The following is a 16,700-nucleotide window of genomic DNA, read 5'->3' as shown; positions in this document are numbered from 1 at the left end:
GTGACATGAAGCTCTGACTCTTTGTGCTTTTATAACATTAGGTGGGAAGAGAGGCAGGGCTGCTAAGCCTGGCTGGTGGAGTGTTTTCCCTAGCCACATACACCCACAGGTCTGGACCCTCACAACTGTTTCTCTACACTTGAATGGAGCCCAATGCACTAACAAACATCTAACCCATCCAACCTCAGGTTACCCAGACCCTGAAACTGAAGTCAGCTGACTGGTAGAACTGTGCCCACAGGAACTGGAAGAAGGAACCTGTAGCCAAGTTTTGATAACCTTAGTTTTTAAAAAGCGGGGTGTTTGGGGAGACTTCCCTAATGGTCCAGTGGCTAAGACTTCACGCTCACAATGCAGGGGACTCAGGTTCGATCCTTTATCCGGGAGGTAGATTCTGGGTGGCTCAGTGGTAAAGAATCCACCTGCCAATGCAGGAGATGTGGGTTCAACGGTCAGGAAGATCCGTTGGAGGAGGAAATGGCAACCCATTCTAGTATTCTTGTCCGGAAAATCCCATGGACAGAGGAGCCTGTGGGGTTACAATCCCTGGGGTCGCAAAGAGTCAGACATGACTGAGCACGCATGCACACACACCCTGCACCTAAGACCTGGTGCAGCCAAATTTTAAAAATAATTTTTTTAAAAAGTAGGGTATTGGGGAGAGGTATGTGGCATTAAATTTTGTCATGTAGAGCTTTTAATTTTAATCACATTTGTTTATTTTTGCTTTTATTTCCAATATTCTGGGAGGTGGGTCATAGAGGATCCTGCTGTGGTTTACGTCAGAGAGTGCTTTGCCTATGTTTTCCTCTAGGAGTTTTAGGATTTCTGGTCTTATGTTTAGATCTTTAATCCATTTTGAGTTTATTTTGGTGTATGGTGTTAGAAAGTGTTCTAGTTTCATTCTTTTACAAGTGGCTGACCAGTTTTCCCAGCACCACCTGTTAAAGAGATTGTCTTTTCTCCATTGAATATTCTCGCCTCCTTTGTCAGAGATAAGGTGTCCATAGGTACGTGGGTTTATCTCTGGGCTTTCTATTTTGATTCATTGATCTATATTTCTGTCTTTATGCCAGTACCATACTGTCTTGATGACTGTGGCTTTGTAGTAGAGCCTGAAGTCCGGCAGGTTGATTCCTCCAGTTCCATTCTTCTTTCTCAAGATTGCTTTGGCTAATTGAGGTTTTTTGTATTTCCATATAAATTGTGAAACTATTTGTTCCAGTTCTCTGAAAAATACCATTGGTAGCTTGATAGGGATTGCATTGAACCTATAGATTGTTTTGGGTAGTATACTCATTTTCACTATATTGATTCTTCCGATCCATGAACACAGTATATGAAAGCTGTGGTACATATACACAATGGAGTATTACTCAGCCATTAAAAAGAATGCATTTGAATCAGTTCTAATGAGGTGAATGAAACTGGAGCCTATTATACAGAGTGAAGTAAGCCAGAAAGAAAAACACCAATACAGTATACTAACGTATATATATGGAATTTAGAAAGAAGGTAATGATAACCCTGTATACGAGACAGCAAAAGAGATACAGATGTATAGAACAGTCTTTTGGACTCTGTGGGAGAGGGCAAGGGCAGGATGATATGGGAGAATGGCATTGAAACATGTAAAATATCATATGTGAAACAGATCTCCAGTCCAGGTTTGATGCATGATACAGGGTGCTCGGGGCTGGTGCACTGGGATGACCCAGAGGGATGGGATGGGGAGGGAGGTGGGAGGGGGATTCAGGATGGGGAACACATGTGCACCCGTGGAGGATTCATGTCAATGTATGGCAAAATCAATACAATATTGTAAAGTAAAATAAATTAATTAAAAATAAATAATTAATTGAAAAAAATTTTGTCACGTAACAACCAACTACATTAAACTATCTCCTTACCAGGAGGAGAAGCAACAGAGAAGGAGAGAGAAACAGCAAAGTCAGACTTTGTCGCAGAAACACCACCTTCTTTTCAGCATTGTTTTAAAACACAGACAATCTGTCCCCACAGTTGCGGCACTTTGTCCTGGGGATTCCTTTAACCAGATTTTCTGTGGGTCCACCGCCTGCTGCTATTGGGGGACAGAGAGAAGGAAAACTAGGGGGGGGAACAACAGAGCCATGCTGGGGACACTGAACTAGACCAGAGGCCACTGAGGGCCCAAGGAGGCAAAGGCCATGAAAGTCAGGGAGGTCCTGGGGCAATTCCCACACCAGCACTCTTGCCCGGAAAATCCCATGGGTGGAGGAGCCTGGTGGGCTGCAGGCCATGGGGTCGCGAAGAGTCGGACATGACTGAGCGACTTCACTTTCACTTTTCACTTTCATGTATTGGAGAAGGAAGTGGCAACCCACTCCAGTGTTCGTGCCTGGAGAATCCCACGGATGGGGGAGCCTGGTGGGCTGCCGTCTATGTGGTCGCACAGAGTCGGACACGACTGAAGCGACTTAGCAGCAGCAGCAGCAGGGGCAATTGGACTGACAGTGTGGTGAGCATGTCTGATGTGTCCTGTTCAACACTATCTCACTCATACGTGACACATGGTCCTGTGACTTTTCTATTTACCAGTTAATTTCCATTTATTGGGGCTTCCCTGGTGGCTCAGATGGTAAAGAATCAGCCTGCAATGTAGAAGACTCACATTTGATCCCTGGGTCAGGAAGATCCCCTGGAGAAAGGAAGGGAAACCCACTCTAGTCTTCTTGCCTGGAGAATTCCATGGACAGAGACCCTGATGGCCTGCAGTCCGTGGGGTCGCAAAGTGTCGGACACGACTGAGCAACTCACACTCTCACTTTTACTTTTTTACTTCCACTTATTACCTCTCGCTTCTCCCTTGAAACCTAGAACTAGAACTGTGATCTCTGTTTCTCTGATGTTGGCCTTTGAGGAGTGTCTCTCTGAAAATCAAGAGAAATTTTAAATTTTAGTAATAGTGGCAACATAGTTCTTACAAAATCAAGGTATATGATGTTTATTCAGCCATAAAAAGGAATGAAATTGAGTCAACTGTAGTGGTGATGGACCTAGAAACAGTCATACAGAATGAAGTAAATTAGAAAGAGAAGAACAAGGATTGTATATCAGCACATATATGGGGAATCTAGAAAAATGGTGCAAATGAACTTATTTCTAGGGCAGGAATAGAGACACAAACATAAAGAACAGATATGTGGACACAGGAGGCAAGGAGAGGGTGGAACAAATTGGGCAATTAGGACTGACATACCTACACACACTACTGTGTGTAAAATGGATAGCTGGTAGGAACTTGCTACAAAGCACAGGGAGCTCAGCTCGGTGCCCTGTGGTGACCTAGGTGTGCAGCATGAGGGGAAGGGGAAATCCAAAAGGGACGGGATATATGTATACTTATAGGTGATTTACTTCATTGTAGAGCAGAGACTAACACAACATTGTAAAAGCAACTATACCGCAAATAAAAATAAAGTATAACTATTATTTTTACAGTAAATAAATAAAGAATAAAAATGGAGCTGAAGAAAAAAGAAATATGTAGATACATGTAACACTTCTGTTATATATAAAGATGGGTGTTTATATGTATATATATGTAAACTTATATACACATGTATATGAATGTGTGTTTGTATATATATATATATATGTAAACTTCTCAATGTGGAATATATAGTGCCGATTTATTATGTGGTCCAGTAACTTCTTTTGTCGTGGATTTGTCAGTTGTAGATTAAGAATTTATAGACACCCTCCCCTCTTCATAATATCACAAATCCCGCTGGGAAAACATCCAAAGGAAAATTTTTGTCTTTGGCATGCATGCAAAACATTTTTAGGTTTCATTGTCAAGTTACTTTGATCCACCATAAATGTTCATGATAATTTAATACTGCTGCTTTTTAACTATCAGTGAAAATTATTTGCAGGTCATGCTAGGAAACTCCCTAAAAAGTTCCTGCAATCCTCAGCTCTGGTTGCTCATAGGAATCAGCAAGGAACTTAAGAGCATAATAAGCCTGGACTGCTTAGGACGCTGCCTAGGTCAGATGAATCTGAGTCACGGGGGCGGGCGCAGAGGGTCTGCAGTCGTAAAGAGCGCATCAGAGGGCCACTGAAAAGCAGCCTTTGTGTCAAGAGCTATCTGGCTCAGTTGAAGCAAGTCAGGAAGTATAAGATCAAAAGGGCTATGTGAGGTCTTAACTACGGTGCTGGAGAAGACTCTTGAGAGTCCTTTAGACTGCACGGAGATCAAACCAGTCAATCCTAAAAGAAATCAACGCTGAATAGTCATCGGAAGGACTGATGCTGAAGCTCCAATACCCACCTGATTCGAAGAGCCGACTCATTGGAAAAGACCCTGATGCTGGGAAAGATTGAGGGCAGGAAGAGAAGGGGACAACAGAGGATGAGATGAGTGGATGGCATTATGGACTCAACAGACATGAGTTTGAGCAGACTCCAAGAGATAGTGATAGAAAGCGAGGGAAGCCTGGCTGCTTGGGGTCGCAAAGAGTCAGATATGACTGAGGGACTGAACAACAACATTTTGTAGAGAGTTAGCGACAATTTCAGATGACATCAATAAGGTTAAAAGAAATGTCACAGGGCTAAGATATAAACAGACACCAGAGACTTTTGATCCCTTAATAACAGCGAGAAAGTGGATAAAATAAAAATCGTATTTTCCCAAAGTGCTGTCAAAGAACAAAAGCTTCAAGGAGCCTTGATGAACAGAATTCCAGGGAGGGATCAGCACTTTTTAGCAGATTGGACATTGTATACAAAAGAATCAGAAAACCTGAAGACAGATCCATGGACATTATCCAAATTGAAGTATAAAGGAAAAAAAAAGTGACATGTAGGACAATATGAAGCAGGTTAACATCTGTGCAGAGGGAAAGAAAGAAAGAGGCAGAAGAAATATTTAAAGAAATAATGGCCAAAATATTTCCAAATTTGATGAGAAACTTCAACCCACAGATCCCAGAGGCTCTACAAACTCCAAACAGCACAGACATACAAAACCACAAAACCATACCTAGGCCAACATAATCAAACCCTGAAAATCAAAGAACAAGAGAAACTCTTAAAAGCAGTTAAACTGGGAATGTACTGTGAATACAGGGAAACAGAAAAATGATGGCTGTTTTTCCATGAGAATCAAGAAATCAAGAAGCCTATAGAACATAGAGGGGGAGATGGTGGGGTGTGAGCAAGCCTCACGAGGGAGGGAAATATGTACACATATGGCTGATTCATGCTGTTGTACAGCAGAAACTAACACAACATCGTAAAGCAAAACTGTACTTCAACGTAAATAAATAAAATCGAAAAAAATAAGTCTACACAGTGACATTGTTAAGATGCTCAACGAAAAATAAACTATCAACCCAGAATTCTGGGTATACTGCTAATGTCTTTTTTTGAAAAAAGGAGAAATAAAGACTTTCTCAAAAAAAATGGGATGAATTCATTGCTAGCAGACCTATTTTACAAGAAATGGCAGAAATTCTTCAGGCAGAACAAATATGGTATCAATTAGAAATTTGGATCTACACAAGTAAATTAACAATGTTGGCAACTGAATAAAGAAAGGTAAAAAAAAATTTAGTTTACTTATTTTTAATTGCTCTAAAACATGACTATGTATAAGAAAATCAGTAGCAATGCACTACATATTTGCAGCATATTTTAAAGTAAATTATGTGACAACAATAGCAGAAAAAGGATGCAAGGGAGGAATTGGGAATACACTGTTTAAGGTCCTTACACTACAGGGGAGGCAAGATAATAGTTTAACATAGACTCTAATTCACTAAAGATGTATACTATAAACCCTGGGTCAACAATTAAAACATTTTCAAAAAAGTATAAATAATGTCAATCAAGGAGATAAAATGGAATAATAAGCAATATTCATTCAATCTAAGAGCAGGCAGAAAAAAGGGAAAAGGAACAAAAAAACAGATGGAAAAAATAAAAATCAGCTGTCTACGAATCCAAACATATCAACAATCACTTTAAATGCAATTGGTCTAAACACAACAGCTAAAAGTCAGAGATTTCAAGTTAGATTTAAAAAAAGAAATCAAGACCTAACTATTGTCTGTTTTATAAAGAAACCCACTTCAAATGGATGTCCAGGTTAAAAACAAATGTATGATAAAGATATACTATGAAACACTAAGTCAAAGAAACATGGAATAGCTGTAATATATTAATATGACAAAACAGATTCAGGACAAGGAATGCTTTCAAGGATTAAGAGAAAAATTCAGTTCAGTTCAGTTCAGTCGCTCAGTCGTGTCCGACTCTCCGCGACCCCATGAATCACAGCACGCCAGGCCTCCCTGTCCATCACCAACTCCCGGAGTTCACTCAAACTCATGTCCATCGAGTCGGTGATGCCATCCAGCCATCTCATCCTCTGTCGTCCCCTTCTCCTCCTGCCCCCAATCCTTCCCAGCATCAGTCTTTTCCAGTGAGTCAACTCGTCGCATGAGGTGGCCAAAGTATTGGAGTTTCAGCTTTAGCATCAGTCCTTCCAATGAACACCCAGGATCGACCTCCTTTAGAATGGACTGGTTGGATCTCCTTGCAGTCCAAGGGACTCTCAAGAATCTTCTCCAGCACCATAGTTCAAAAGCATCAATTCTTTGGCGATCAGCTTTCTTCACAGTCCAACTCTCACATCCATACATGACCACGGGAAAAACCATAGCCTTGACTAGACCGACCTTGGTTGGCAAAGTAATGTCTCTGCTTTTTAATATGCTGTCTAGGTTGGTCATAACTTTCCTTCCAAGGAATAAGCGTCTTTTAATTTCATGGCTGCAATCAGCATCCGCAGTGATTTTGGAGCCCAAAAAAATAAAGTCTGACACTGTTTCCACCGTTTCCCCATCTATTTCCCATGAAGTGATGGGACCAGATGCCATGATCTTTGTTTTCTGAATGTTGAGCTTCAAGCCAACCTTTTCACTCTCCTCTTTCACTTTCATCAAGAGGCTTTTTAGTTCCTCTTCACTTTCTGCCATAAGGGTGGTGTCATCTGCATATCTGAGGTTATTGATATATCTCCGGGCAATCTTGATTCCAGCTTGTGCTTCTTCCAGTCCAGTGTTCCTCATGATGTACTCTGCATATAAGTTAAATAAGCAGGGTGACAATATACAACCTTGACGTACTCCTTTTACTATTTGGAACCAGTCTGCTGTTCCATGTCCAGTTCTAACTGTTATACACGTGTACAAAAAGGCAAAAAGCACTGAGAAGAGCCAAAACAATTCTGAAAAAGAAAAACTCACATTACCCAATTTCAAGACAAATCAAAATTTAAAGCTATTAAATCAAATAAAAATTAAAACTATTGCTCTGATCCAGATGCTTTTAAGAGGATAAAAAGAAAAGTGACAGACCAGAAGAAAACACTTACAAATCACATATATGATATCAAAGACTCTATCCAGAATATATAAAGAACTCTGATACTCAACAACAACAAAAAAAACACCCCAATTTAAAAATGGGTAAAAGACCTGAATAGATACTCCACCGAAGAAAATATACAGATGGCAAACAAGCACATGAAAAGATGCTCAGCATCATTTCGCTCAGTCGTGTCCGACTCTTTGTGAAGCCATGGACTGTAGTCCATGGAATTCTCCAGGCCAGAATACTGGAGTGGGTAGCCTTTCCCTTCTCCAGGGGATCTTCTGGACCCAGGAACCAAACTGGTGTCTCCTGAATTGCAGGTGGATTCTTTACCAACTGAACTATCAGGGAAGTCCATTATTTACTAGGATAATAAAATTATACCTGTTAGAAAGACAAAAAAATTAAGATTAAAACAAGACAAAACCTTAAAATAACAATGGCTGGCAAGGATGCAGAGCAACTGAAACTCTGATACATTGCATGAGAGAGTATAAAATGGTACTAACTTTCTGAAAAACTGGTAATTTCTTATACAGTTAGACATATACCTATTCATTACCCAAGGATTAAATCCACATCTCTTGTGTCTCCTGCATTGCAGGCAGATTCTTTACCACCGAGCCACAGTCTCAGGCAAATCCCTCAATTTCTGATATTCACAATGCGGTGATGACACACAACTGCCCAGACAACGTCTAGGGCTTATGAGACATAGCTAAGAGCCAGCTGTAAAATGTGAAGTTCTCCGTGACTTGACAGCATGATTACTGCTTTTATTCAATAGTGATGCCCCCAACCCCCTGCAAATATATCCTTGACCTAGTTTTGAAAATAGGAGTATAAACAGAACCTTCTTCAGAGGTAGAAAAATTTTAATGGGTTGAGTCTGTTTCTTTCAGAAACTCTGGAGAAACATCAGTCTGAGTCTTCCCAAATTCTTCATGACTCCTGTTCATCAGGATACACAGACTATCAAGATTCAGATGTCAGGTTTAACGTGACACTAGAGTTTAACCACAGACATTTTGGTGTTTGGAGTTAAAAGTGCTGCTGTTGTTCAGTCACTAAGTCCTGTTTGGTTCTTTGCGACCCCATGGATTGAAGCACGCTAGGCCTCTCTGTCCCTCACCATCTCCTGAAGTTTGCCCAAGTTCATGTCCATTGAGTCAGTGATGCCATCCAACCATCTCATCCTCTGTCGTCCCCTGATCTTCCTGCCCTCAGTCTTTCTCAGCATCTGGGTCTTTTCCAGTGAGTCTGCTCTTCTCATCAGGTGGCCAAAGTATTTGCGCTTCAGCTTTAGCATCAGTCCTTCCAATGAATATTCAGGGCTGATTTTCTTTAGGATTGACTGGTTTGATCTCATTGCTGTCCAAGGTACTCTTAGGAGGCTTCTCAGTTACAAGTAAACTTATTAAAATAAAAAATAATAAAATTTTTAATAAAAAAGGAAAAAAAAGGAAAGCCTCTGCCTACCTCTCCTATCCCACCTATTAATGAAACCACAGACTCACTTGGAGACAGGGCAAAGCCCTGGAGCCATCTCACCTGCTGGCGAAGGTCAGGGCCAAGGCAGTGGCCAGATGAGGCATCAGCCGCAGGGTCTGCGTTTGGTGCTCAATAATCTTGACCTCTTCCCTGGCTTTGGGTCCAAACTGCCTCCGGCTGGAGAGAAGCAAACAAATACAACTTTACTGAAATCTAACAGGCAACATCATCCCAAACACTCCTCTGCCTTTAAATAATTCAGAACTGATGTTTTCTAACAAGGTGCTGGAAAAGACTCTTGAGAGTCCCTGGGACAGCGAGGAGATCAAATAATCACTGTATATTCATTGAAAGGACTGATGCTGAAGCTCCAATACTTTGGCCACCTGATGCAGAGAGATGACATGTTAGAAAAGATCCTGACGCTGGGAAAGAGCGAAGGCATGAGATGAAGGGGGCAACAAAGGATGAGACGGCTGGATGGCATCACCAACTCCACGGACCCGAGTTCAAGCAAACTCAGGGAGATAGTGAAGGTGAGTTGCAGTCCATGGGGTCACAAGGAGTTAGACATGACTGAGCAACTGGGCAGCAACTCCAGACAACAGATGCCTGAGTCTTCTAAAACAGAGTTAAGATAGTAAGACATCGAGAGTTAATCCAACAAAAAGCCTTTCACCTTCTCTGGCGATTAACCTTCCCGCCATGGACATTTTTACAGCAAAGTTATCTACTTAATAAACAGAGTAATTTTTACACCTTAACATTTACATGGCATTTTATAGTTCCCAGTGCCTTGTGATCATTAATTATTCAGTTTTACCAAGTTTCTGACATACCCTAGAACATATTTCAAAAGGACTCAACGAGGAGGCAACGAACTCTGGTGTTCTGTCAGATTCAGAGGCAGGTCATTATTTTCAGCCCACCGCATCCTCCCTGGAGTTTCTCGTGGGAACGGCGACCTCTCCATCCTGCCTTAAACCCTGTGCGCTGTGTACAGCACTGCCTTTCCTTCTCTCTTTTTAAAACTTTTTTTTTTAGGCTTTATCTAATTTGTTACAATATTGCTTGTTTTATGTTTTAAATGGTTCCTGTGGGATCTTGGCTCCTCCGCACTGCAAGGTGAAGTTTTAACCACTGGACCGCCAGGGAAGCCCCGACTGCCTTTCTCTCTGATACAGCTATGCAGGGGAGAACAGAGGCCCTGCTTCGAGCTGCTTGTAAAGTGGGGTAGGATGGTCCCCAGATATCGCCCAGCAATTAATCATACAGAATCCCATGGCTGCATACGGCAAGAGCCTGGCTTGTCTAGATCACCCCCTGCTCTGTGCAAACTGATGCTCTGCAATCGGGGCTTGGCAGCCTCCCATCTGTGGACAATCCTGACTTTAGTGTGATTTTTGAAACATTTCTCACACACACACACACACACACACACACGAGCGCACATGCGCACAAACCTGTGCACCATACACAGGAGCATTCACGCTAGGGCATCCAGTGAGCAGCCTGCTGCAGCACCAGCAAAATGAAGGAACCCGTCAACTGCTGCTGTTAGTCACTCAGTCATGTCCGACTTTTGTGACCCCATGGACTGTACCCTGCCAGGTTCCTCTGTCCATGGGATTCTCCAAGCAATAATACTGGATTACTCAAGGAAAAAGAGGAAATGGCAAATTAAAAAAATTTTTATATTTGACCTTTTTTATTGTAATTTCATGCTTTAATATTTTCCTAGGGACTTCCCTGGTGCTCCAGTGGCTAAGACTCACTGCTCCCAATGCAGGAGACCAGAGTCAGGGAACTAAATCCCATATGCAGCAACTAAAACATCCCTCATGTGGCAACAAAGATCAAAGCTCCGCAACTAAGACCCACACAACCAAACAAAAATAAAATATTAAATAATAATAATACTGTTACTATTTGTAATTAAAAAAAGGGCACTATGATCTTTTTAGTTCACAAGGCACCTAGAATTTACAACCTGACCATGTCATATGGGCATGAGGCAGTGAAAACAGACCGAACACAAGCACACACGGGCACACTGTGAGCCCAGGTTCATCTTCTATGAGCACAGCTTCCCCAGACACAGCCTAACCATCTGCAGATGGCGGTCCGAGGAACATGAACCCTCCCTTTGCCCTCCATCCATCCCGACCACAATGGGCACAGTGCCAAACGAGCCTGACAGTCTGTAGGAAAACAGCTTTGGCTGGATCATTCTGAAACCAATAAATCAGTCATAGGTCAAAAAATGATACCAATGTAATGTCAGGTTATTCTACAAACTCCATTTGTCCCCACTCCTTTAACTGGCTAGAATTAAACGTTTAACAGCATGGATAAAATCATATCACATTAGAATATATGATCTGTCATTAACTTTTGGGGGGCATTAAACATATTACTAGATACCTAACCAATTTCCTTAAACTTATATTTTATTAAATATAAAATATTAAATGGGGCTTCCCTCATGGGTCAGTGGTAAAGAAATGGCCTGCCAATGCAAGAGATGCAGGTTCGATCTGTGGGTCGGGAAGATCCCTGGAGAAGGAAATGGCAACCCACTCCAGTATTCTTGCCAGGAGAATCCCATGGACAGAGGAGCCTGGCGGGCTACTGCAAAAGAGTGGGACACGACTGAGTGGCTAAACAACAACCGTTTTAAAATAGCACCTGTGGCCAGACTCACAGTCACTGGGGGCAGGCCTGTTCTGTCTCCGGGTGCCCCAGTCTGGCCAGGTGTGAGTGGGTGGGAAAGACTGAAAGCAAGGTGACAGACGATGAAAGGTCCTGCCCTCTCCCAGCAGCAGCACACCTGACGCCTCCACCTCGCAGCCCTCCGTGCCTCCGTGGAATGTTTGCTTGTTCACAGATGTTGTGATAAAAGCCCAGCTGGGAGACACTGGAGTACCTGCTGGGAGCCAGCAAGCAATTACGATTGTGAAGGAGGAAGCAGGTAAGATGAGTAATCCACCTTGTCCTTATGTCCTTATGCTCTGCTGGTTTGGGGTTGGGTTTTCTTCCAAGGACAAGAAAAGAAGAAATGAGGGACTTCCCTGGTGGTCCAGTGGCTAAGACTCCAAGCTCCCAATGCAGGGGGCCTGGATTTGATCCCTGGTCGGGGAACTAGATCCCACATGCCGCAACTAACAGTTCAAATGACACAACTAAAAAGATCCTGCATGTTGCAACGAAGGGATTCCGTGTGCCCCCTCTAAGACCTGGTACAGTCAAATACATAAATATTTTTTAAAAAAAGAAAGAAAGAAATGGGTGGGTGAAAAGCAGGCAGCACCCACAGTCCTTCCTTCCCTCTCTCTAGCCCAGGACACCGCCAGCCCCCATGCACTGAGCCAGGGGGTTCTCACCGGCGTCTCATCCATCACACGTGCTCTGTGGCTTCTCCTGTGGAAAAGACACCACCCAAAGCTAATGATTCTTCTCCTGCCCAGAGATGCAGCAGAGCCATCCCTGAAATCACCACCATCAAACCCAGAGCCGGCAGCTCCGCTCCAACAGAGGCAGCAGAAAGAGGTGGCCTCAAGCTTCTGTGCTCTGATAGGGCTCGGCGGGAGCAGGAACCCTGCCTGCCTGGTCACCCTCTTATTGACACGCTCAGGCCCCAGTCTGCCTCATAGAGAACCGTGATGGTCCAGGCTGGTCCTCTGGTTGCCAGCATCCTTGGCACACTGCCCTGAACACAGCTCACCAGACCACAATCCCTGAAGCTGGCCAGAAATTACTGCCTGCCAGACATTTTTACTCTTCCAGTTTATGATCTATATGGACATAATATTCTTCCTGTCCTTTTCCTCCACTGGGTTACTATTTTTCTTTAAAATGGCAGGTAAAGGCTATATTTTTCTCTGAAACATCATTTTATTTCAGGGCTAGAAAACAACCCCAAAGTCACTGAGCTCAAATTTTCATGGTCTTTAAAAAAGAGTGTGCCTCACAGCACCTGTGCGAGAGGGCTGTGAACGCCGCCATTTCCAATGAGAGATTGGAAAGCTATTTCTGCAGTCCAGCGACTCATAAGGACTGGAGGAAACATTTATTTGGGGGTTGTTTTATTTCATTCCCACTCAATTTTGAACACAGCCACTTAAAGCAACATTCACGGAAAGTGACACAGCTATTAATCACCCACGCAGCCCCTGCACGTGCAGCCTCTGGGGAGACACAGGCTGCCCGCCTCCCCAGCTCTCCCTCTGGTCTCTTCTCCCAAAGGAGGCCGGTGACCTACTAAAAAGATAATTGCTTTGCAGGTTTCTTGCTTCTGGAGAATCATTGCATCAGCCGGCTCTGAATGACAGCCGGTCATACTGGAAGAAAGAGAGGAGCTCTATGGCTGGCCCCCCGTCCATCCTGAGACTTCTGGGGGTAAAAGCTGGTTCACACCCCTACTGCCAGGGGACAGACCCCTGCTTCTTGGCTGTCAAAGGCTGACCTCTGCGGACAAAAGCTGGGCAGATTCCCGAGGCCCAGCCTCACTCCCTGTGGCCACCTGCCCTCGTTTAATAACTCAGCCACAGACAGGATTCAAGAAAGCCTGTGAGTGTCCCACAGGTGACCACTGTGCCCCATTTGGCCCCACTGGAGACCCCAGTCTCTCAGAGAGCCCACAGACCATCTGACTCTGTTTCTCTCCGTCTTTCTGATGTCCCTGAACATAGGAACCCAGAGGGAAAATATGTTTACAAAGCAGGATTTTTTTTTAATTTTTATTAGAACATAGTTGATTTACAATGTTGTGTTACTTTCTGTTGTACAGTAGAGTGAATCAGTTATACATTTACATATATCCACTCTTTCTTAGATTCTTTTCCCATATAGGTCATTACAGAGTACTGAGAAGAGTTCGCAAAACAGGATATTTTAATAGCACCAGTTGGACCTGGCAGATTGAGTTCAACTGGCTGACCAGGATGTGAAAACCTGGCTACATTTTTTAAAAGATTTTTTTGATGTGGACCATTTTCAAAGTCTTTATTGAATTTTTTTACAATATATTGCTTCTGTTTATGTTCTGGCTTTCTGACCACAAGGTATATGAGATCTTAGCTCCCAGATCAGGGATCAAACCCATACCCTCTTGCACTGGAGGGGGATGTCCTAACCACTAGACTACCAGGGAAGACCCTAAACCGAGCAACATTTTATCCAGTAATGCATGAAACAGACGCCTGACTCCCAACCCCAAATGTTACCAGACCCAACCCCACGCCGGTGTCAAGTTTGGGATCATGAAAGGGTTCAGACTGCACACAACTCTCATTGGTTTTTGTTTTTTGTTTTTTTTTAATAAGATGAACACTTAGTAGTTTGCCTGGGCGCTCTGATGAAGCAATCCTGCCTTGAAATATCAGCCTCTGCATGTGACCTAGACCATGTTTTAGGTGTCATTCTTCAAATGGTCAATTTTCAATCCATCTGCAGGAGAGATGGAAAAGGCGCATGCATGTAGTCTAGAAATAAGTGCTGCTTTAATATTAGCCTTTGTTTGTAATTGTTTAGTCACCAAGTATGTCCGACTCTTGCCCACCAGGCTCCCCTGTCCATGGAATTTTCCAGGCAAGAATACTGGAATGGGTTGCCATTTCCTTCTCCAGGAGATTTTCCCCACCCAGGGATCAAACCCATGTCTCCTGCCTTAGTGAGTTCTTTCCCACCGAGCCACAGGGAAGCCCCAATAGCAGTCTTGGTTGTGGTTAAATATGCAACATGGTCCCAAAGAAGAGTTCTCCAAGTGCCCATCCAATCCTGTAGAGCTCCCAACCAATACCTTTTGCACCCTCCAGAAGCCTTTTTCCACCCACTCTTTAGCAGGCTTTTTCTTCAACCAGAGAAAAAAACAGATGATCCTCAATGGTTATGATGGGGTCAGTGACAATGACCATTTGTAAACACAAGAATGTTTCAGATACAGAAAAAATGAGGGCACTTTGGTATTAGGGTCCAAAGGTCTATAGAGAGGGATCGCCATCCTAAGTGCCCAAACACAGACGCTAGAGTCCATGTTTTCCTGGCCGGAAACTGCAGAGATAAAGAGCTTTTGCTGTTACTTTTTTTTCCCGTTTCTCAAAGGTTACATCAAATCAAAACCCAAGAATTTAAAGACCCTCTCCAATAGGAAACCCATGGGTCTAAAGTCCTGGTCTATCATAGTCTGGTGGGAATCGACACTCTGCTACCGTTGGCTGCAGACTGTCCACCCCATCCAGCAGCACTGGGAGCTCAGCACCAAGAACCACACGGGCCTGGAATCAGCGCTTCTCCCCATCAGCAGAGGGGTGACCCCAGTGGAGACCCCAGCACCCCTTTCAGACAAGAGACAACACAAGGCAGAGTAACCCTGTGCCCCTGCCTCCACGTTTCTGTTGTGCAGACCATTTCTACGGTGGGCTGTAGCCAAAGTAACCCTCCCTGTGAAGGGCCAGTAGACAGCCAGGCCTGGGCCACCCTGGATCTGAAGGCTGACCAACTCCAGCTTCTTCTCTGAGGGCTCAACTACATCAGCAAAGGGGGTCTGACCCAACACTCTGTAGCTCAACCCCCTTCCCAATAAACCCCAGAAAACCTGGCTCCCTCTCTCTGAGTTTGTTTTTATTGTCTTCCGGTACCTCCAGCAGCCCCCCGGAAGGCCATCATGGGACAAAGTCAACATCACTTCATCCCAGGCATCACGGGAGTGGAGGTCAGACACAGGGTTAAAACCCAGGCTTTCAATCAGACTGGTTTTCATACAGACTCTTGACACTTACCGTTTTCTACTGAATGACTGAGACACTCACTGAACTTTGGGTTCTCCAGCATAAACAGGACTGACGGTGGCAGTGAGGGGGGAGACGTTGTCTACGCCTGACACACAGTAGGTGTTCAAGGCGCGGCAGGACTTATCACCACAGTCACTACTGCTACCCCAGGTCCCTAGGATTACCCTCTATTCTATTCATCCTTGATCTGGAAAAGCCAGGTAAAAATTTCCTCAAAGAAACACTCTTTTTTTCTTTCACTCAAACAAAGCACTAATCTATTCTGCGTCACTAAAACTGCCATAAAAAAGATTTTCAGGGTGAAGAGGAAAGTCTCCTCCACTCAACATTGAATTAAAGATAATGAAATTTCTGACAGAGAAGAAAGCAAACTGTCAACTAATATGCTAGAAAAAATTGTGTGTGTGTATATGTGTGTGTGTTGGAAAGCACATGAAACGTTCGAAAAGCACCTGCCCTTCTTATCCATCCAAGAACACCAGCTAACTTTCTCCTTCCCAAATTCCAGGGAGGGACAAGATGGACAAAATAAAGCCAGAGATGGTGATGTGGGCAGAGCCCTCCTTCATAGCATGTTGCCATGGAAGAAGCAGATTTTTTCCAGAGACAATCAGCCTACCCTAGAGAGGAACCTAAATGTTATTCAGGTGGTTCCCACACAAGGGAAATTAGCTGACTTTTCAGAATTACAGCCTTAGTAATATCTATGAGTAACACAGTGGTTAATGTTAGTCGTCAGAACTGTGACTCCTTGTGATTTTTCTCTTAAGAAACTTGCATCCTAATGAATGCAAAACAAAATTACAATGGTGGGAGACGTGGAGCCATAAATTACAGCTGAAACTCCCTGGGGTGGCTTAATGATTTCACTGTTATTTTCATATATTTTTAAAATCATATAAACAGAGTGAAATACTGTATCATCAACACCACTGCGGACGTATTGCAGAAGCCCCCAGCACTTTGGTCATTACTGTGAGGAAGCAAGAG

General features: G+C 43.5%; 1 protein-coding gene across 2 annotated transcripts in view; it reads right to left on the bottom strand.

The window, feature by feature from the left end:
* Window positions 1-16,700, bottom strand: part of ACOXL (acyl-CoA oxidase like) — a 354,770-nt gene that overhangs the window by 158,761 nt on the left and 179,309 nt on the right. For both annotated transcript variants that reach the window (XM_088841686.1, XM_088841687.1), the window contains exon 11: window positions 8,980-9,096. In XM_088841686.1, coding sequence (XP_088697812.1) covers window positions 8,980-9,096 — 117 coding nt within the window. The remainder of the gene's footprint in view (window positions 1-8,979; window positions 9,097-16,700) is intronic.

The sequence above is a fragment of the Moschus berezovskii genome, chromosome 11, assembly GCF_049115385.1.
Source record: "Moschus berezovskii isolate FMDL1 chromosome 11, NW_MosBer_1.0, whole genome shotgun sequence".
NCBI classification, from domain to species: domain Eukaryota; kingdom Metazoa; phylum Chordata; class Mammalia; order Artiodactyla; family Moschidae; genus Moschus; species Moschus berezovskii.
This window is presented reverse-complemented; position numbering and strand designations above follow the sequence as displayed.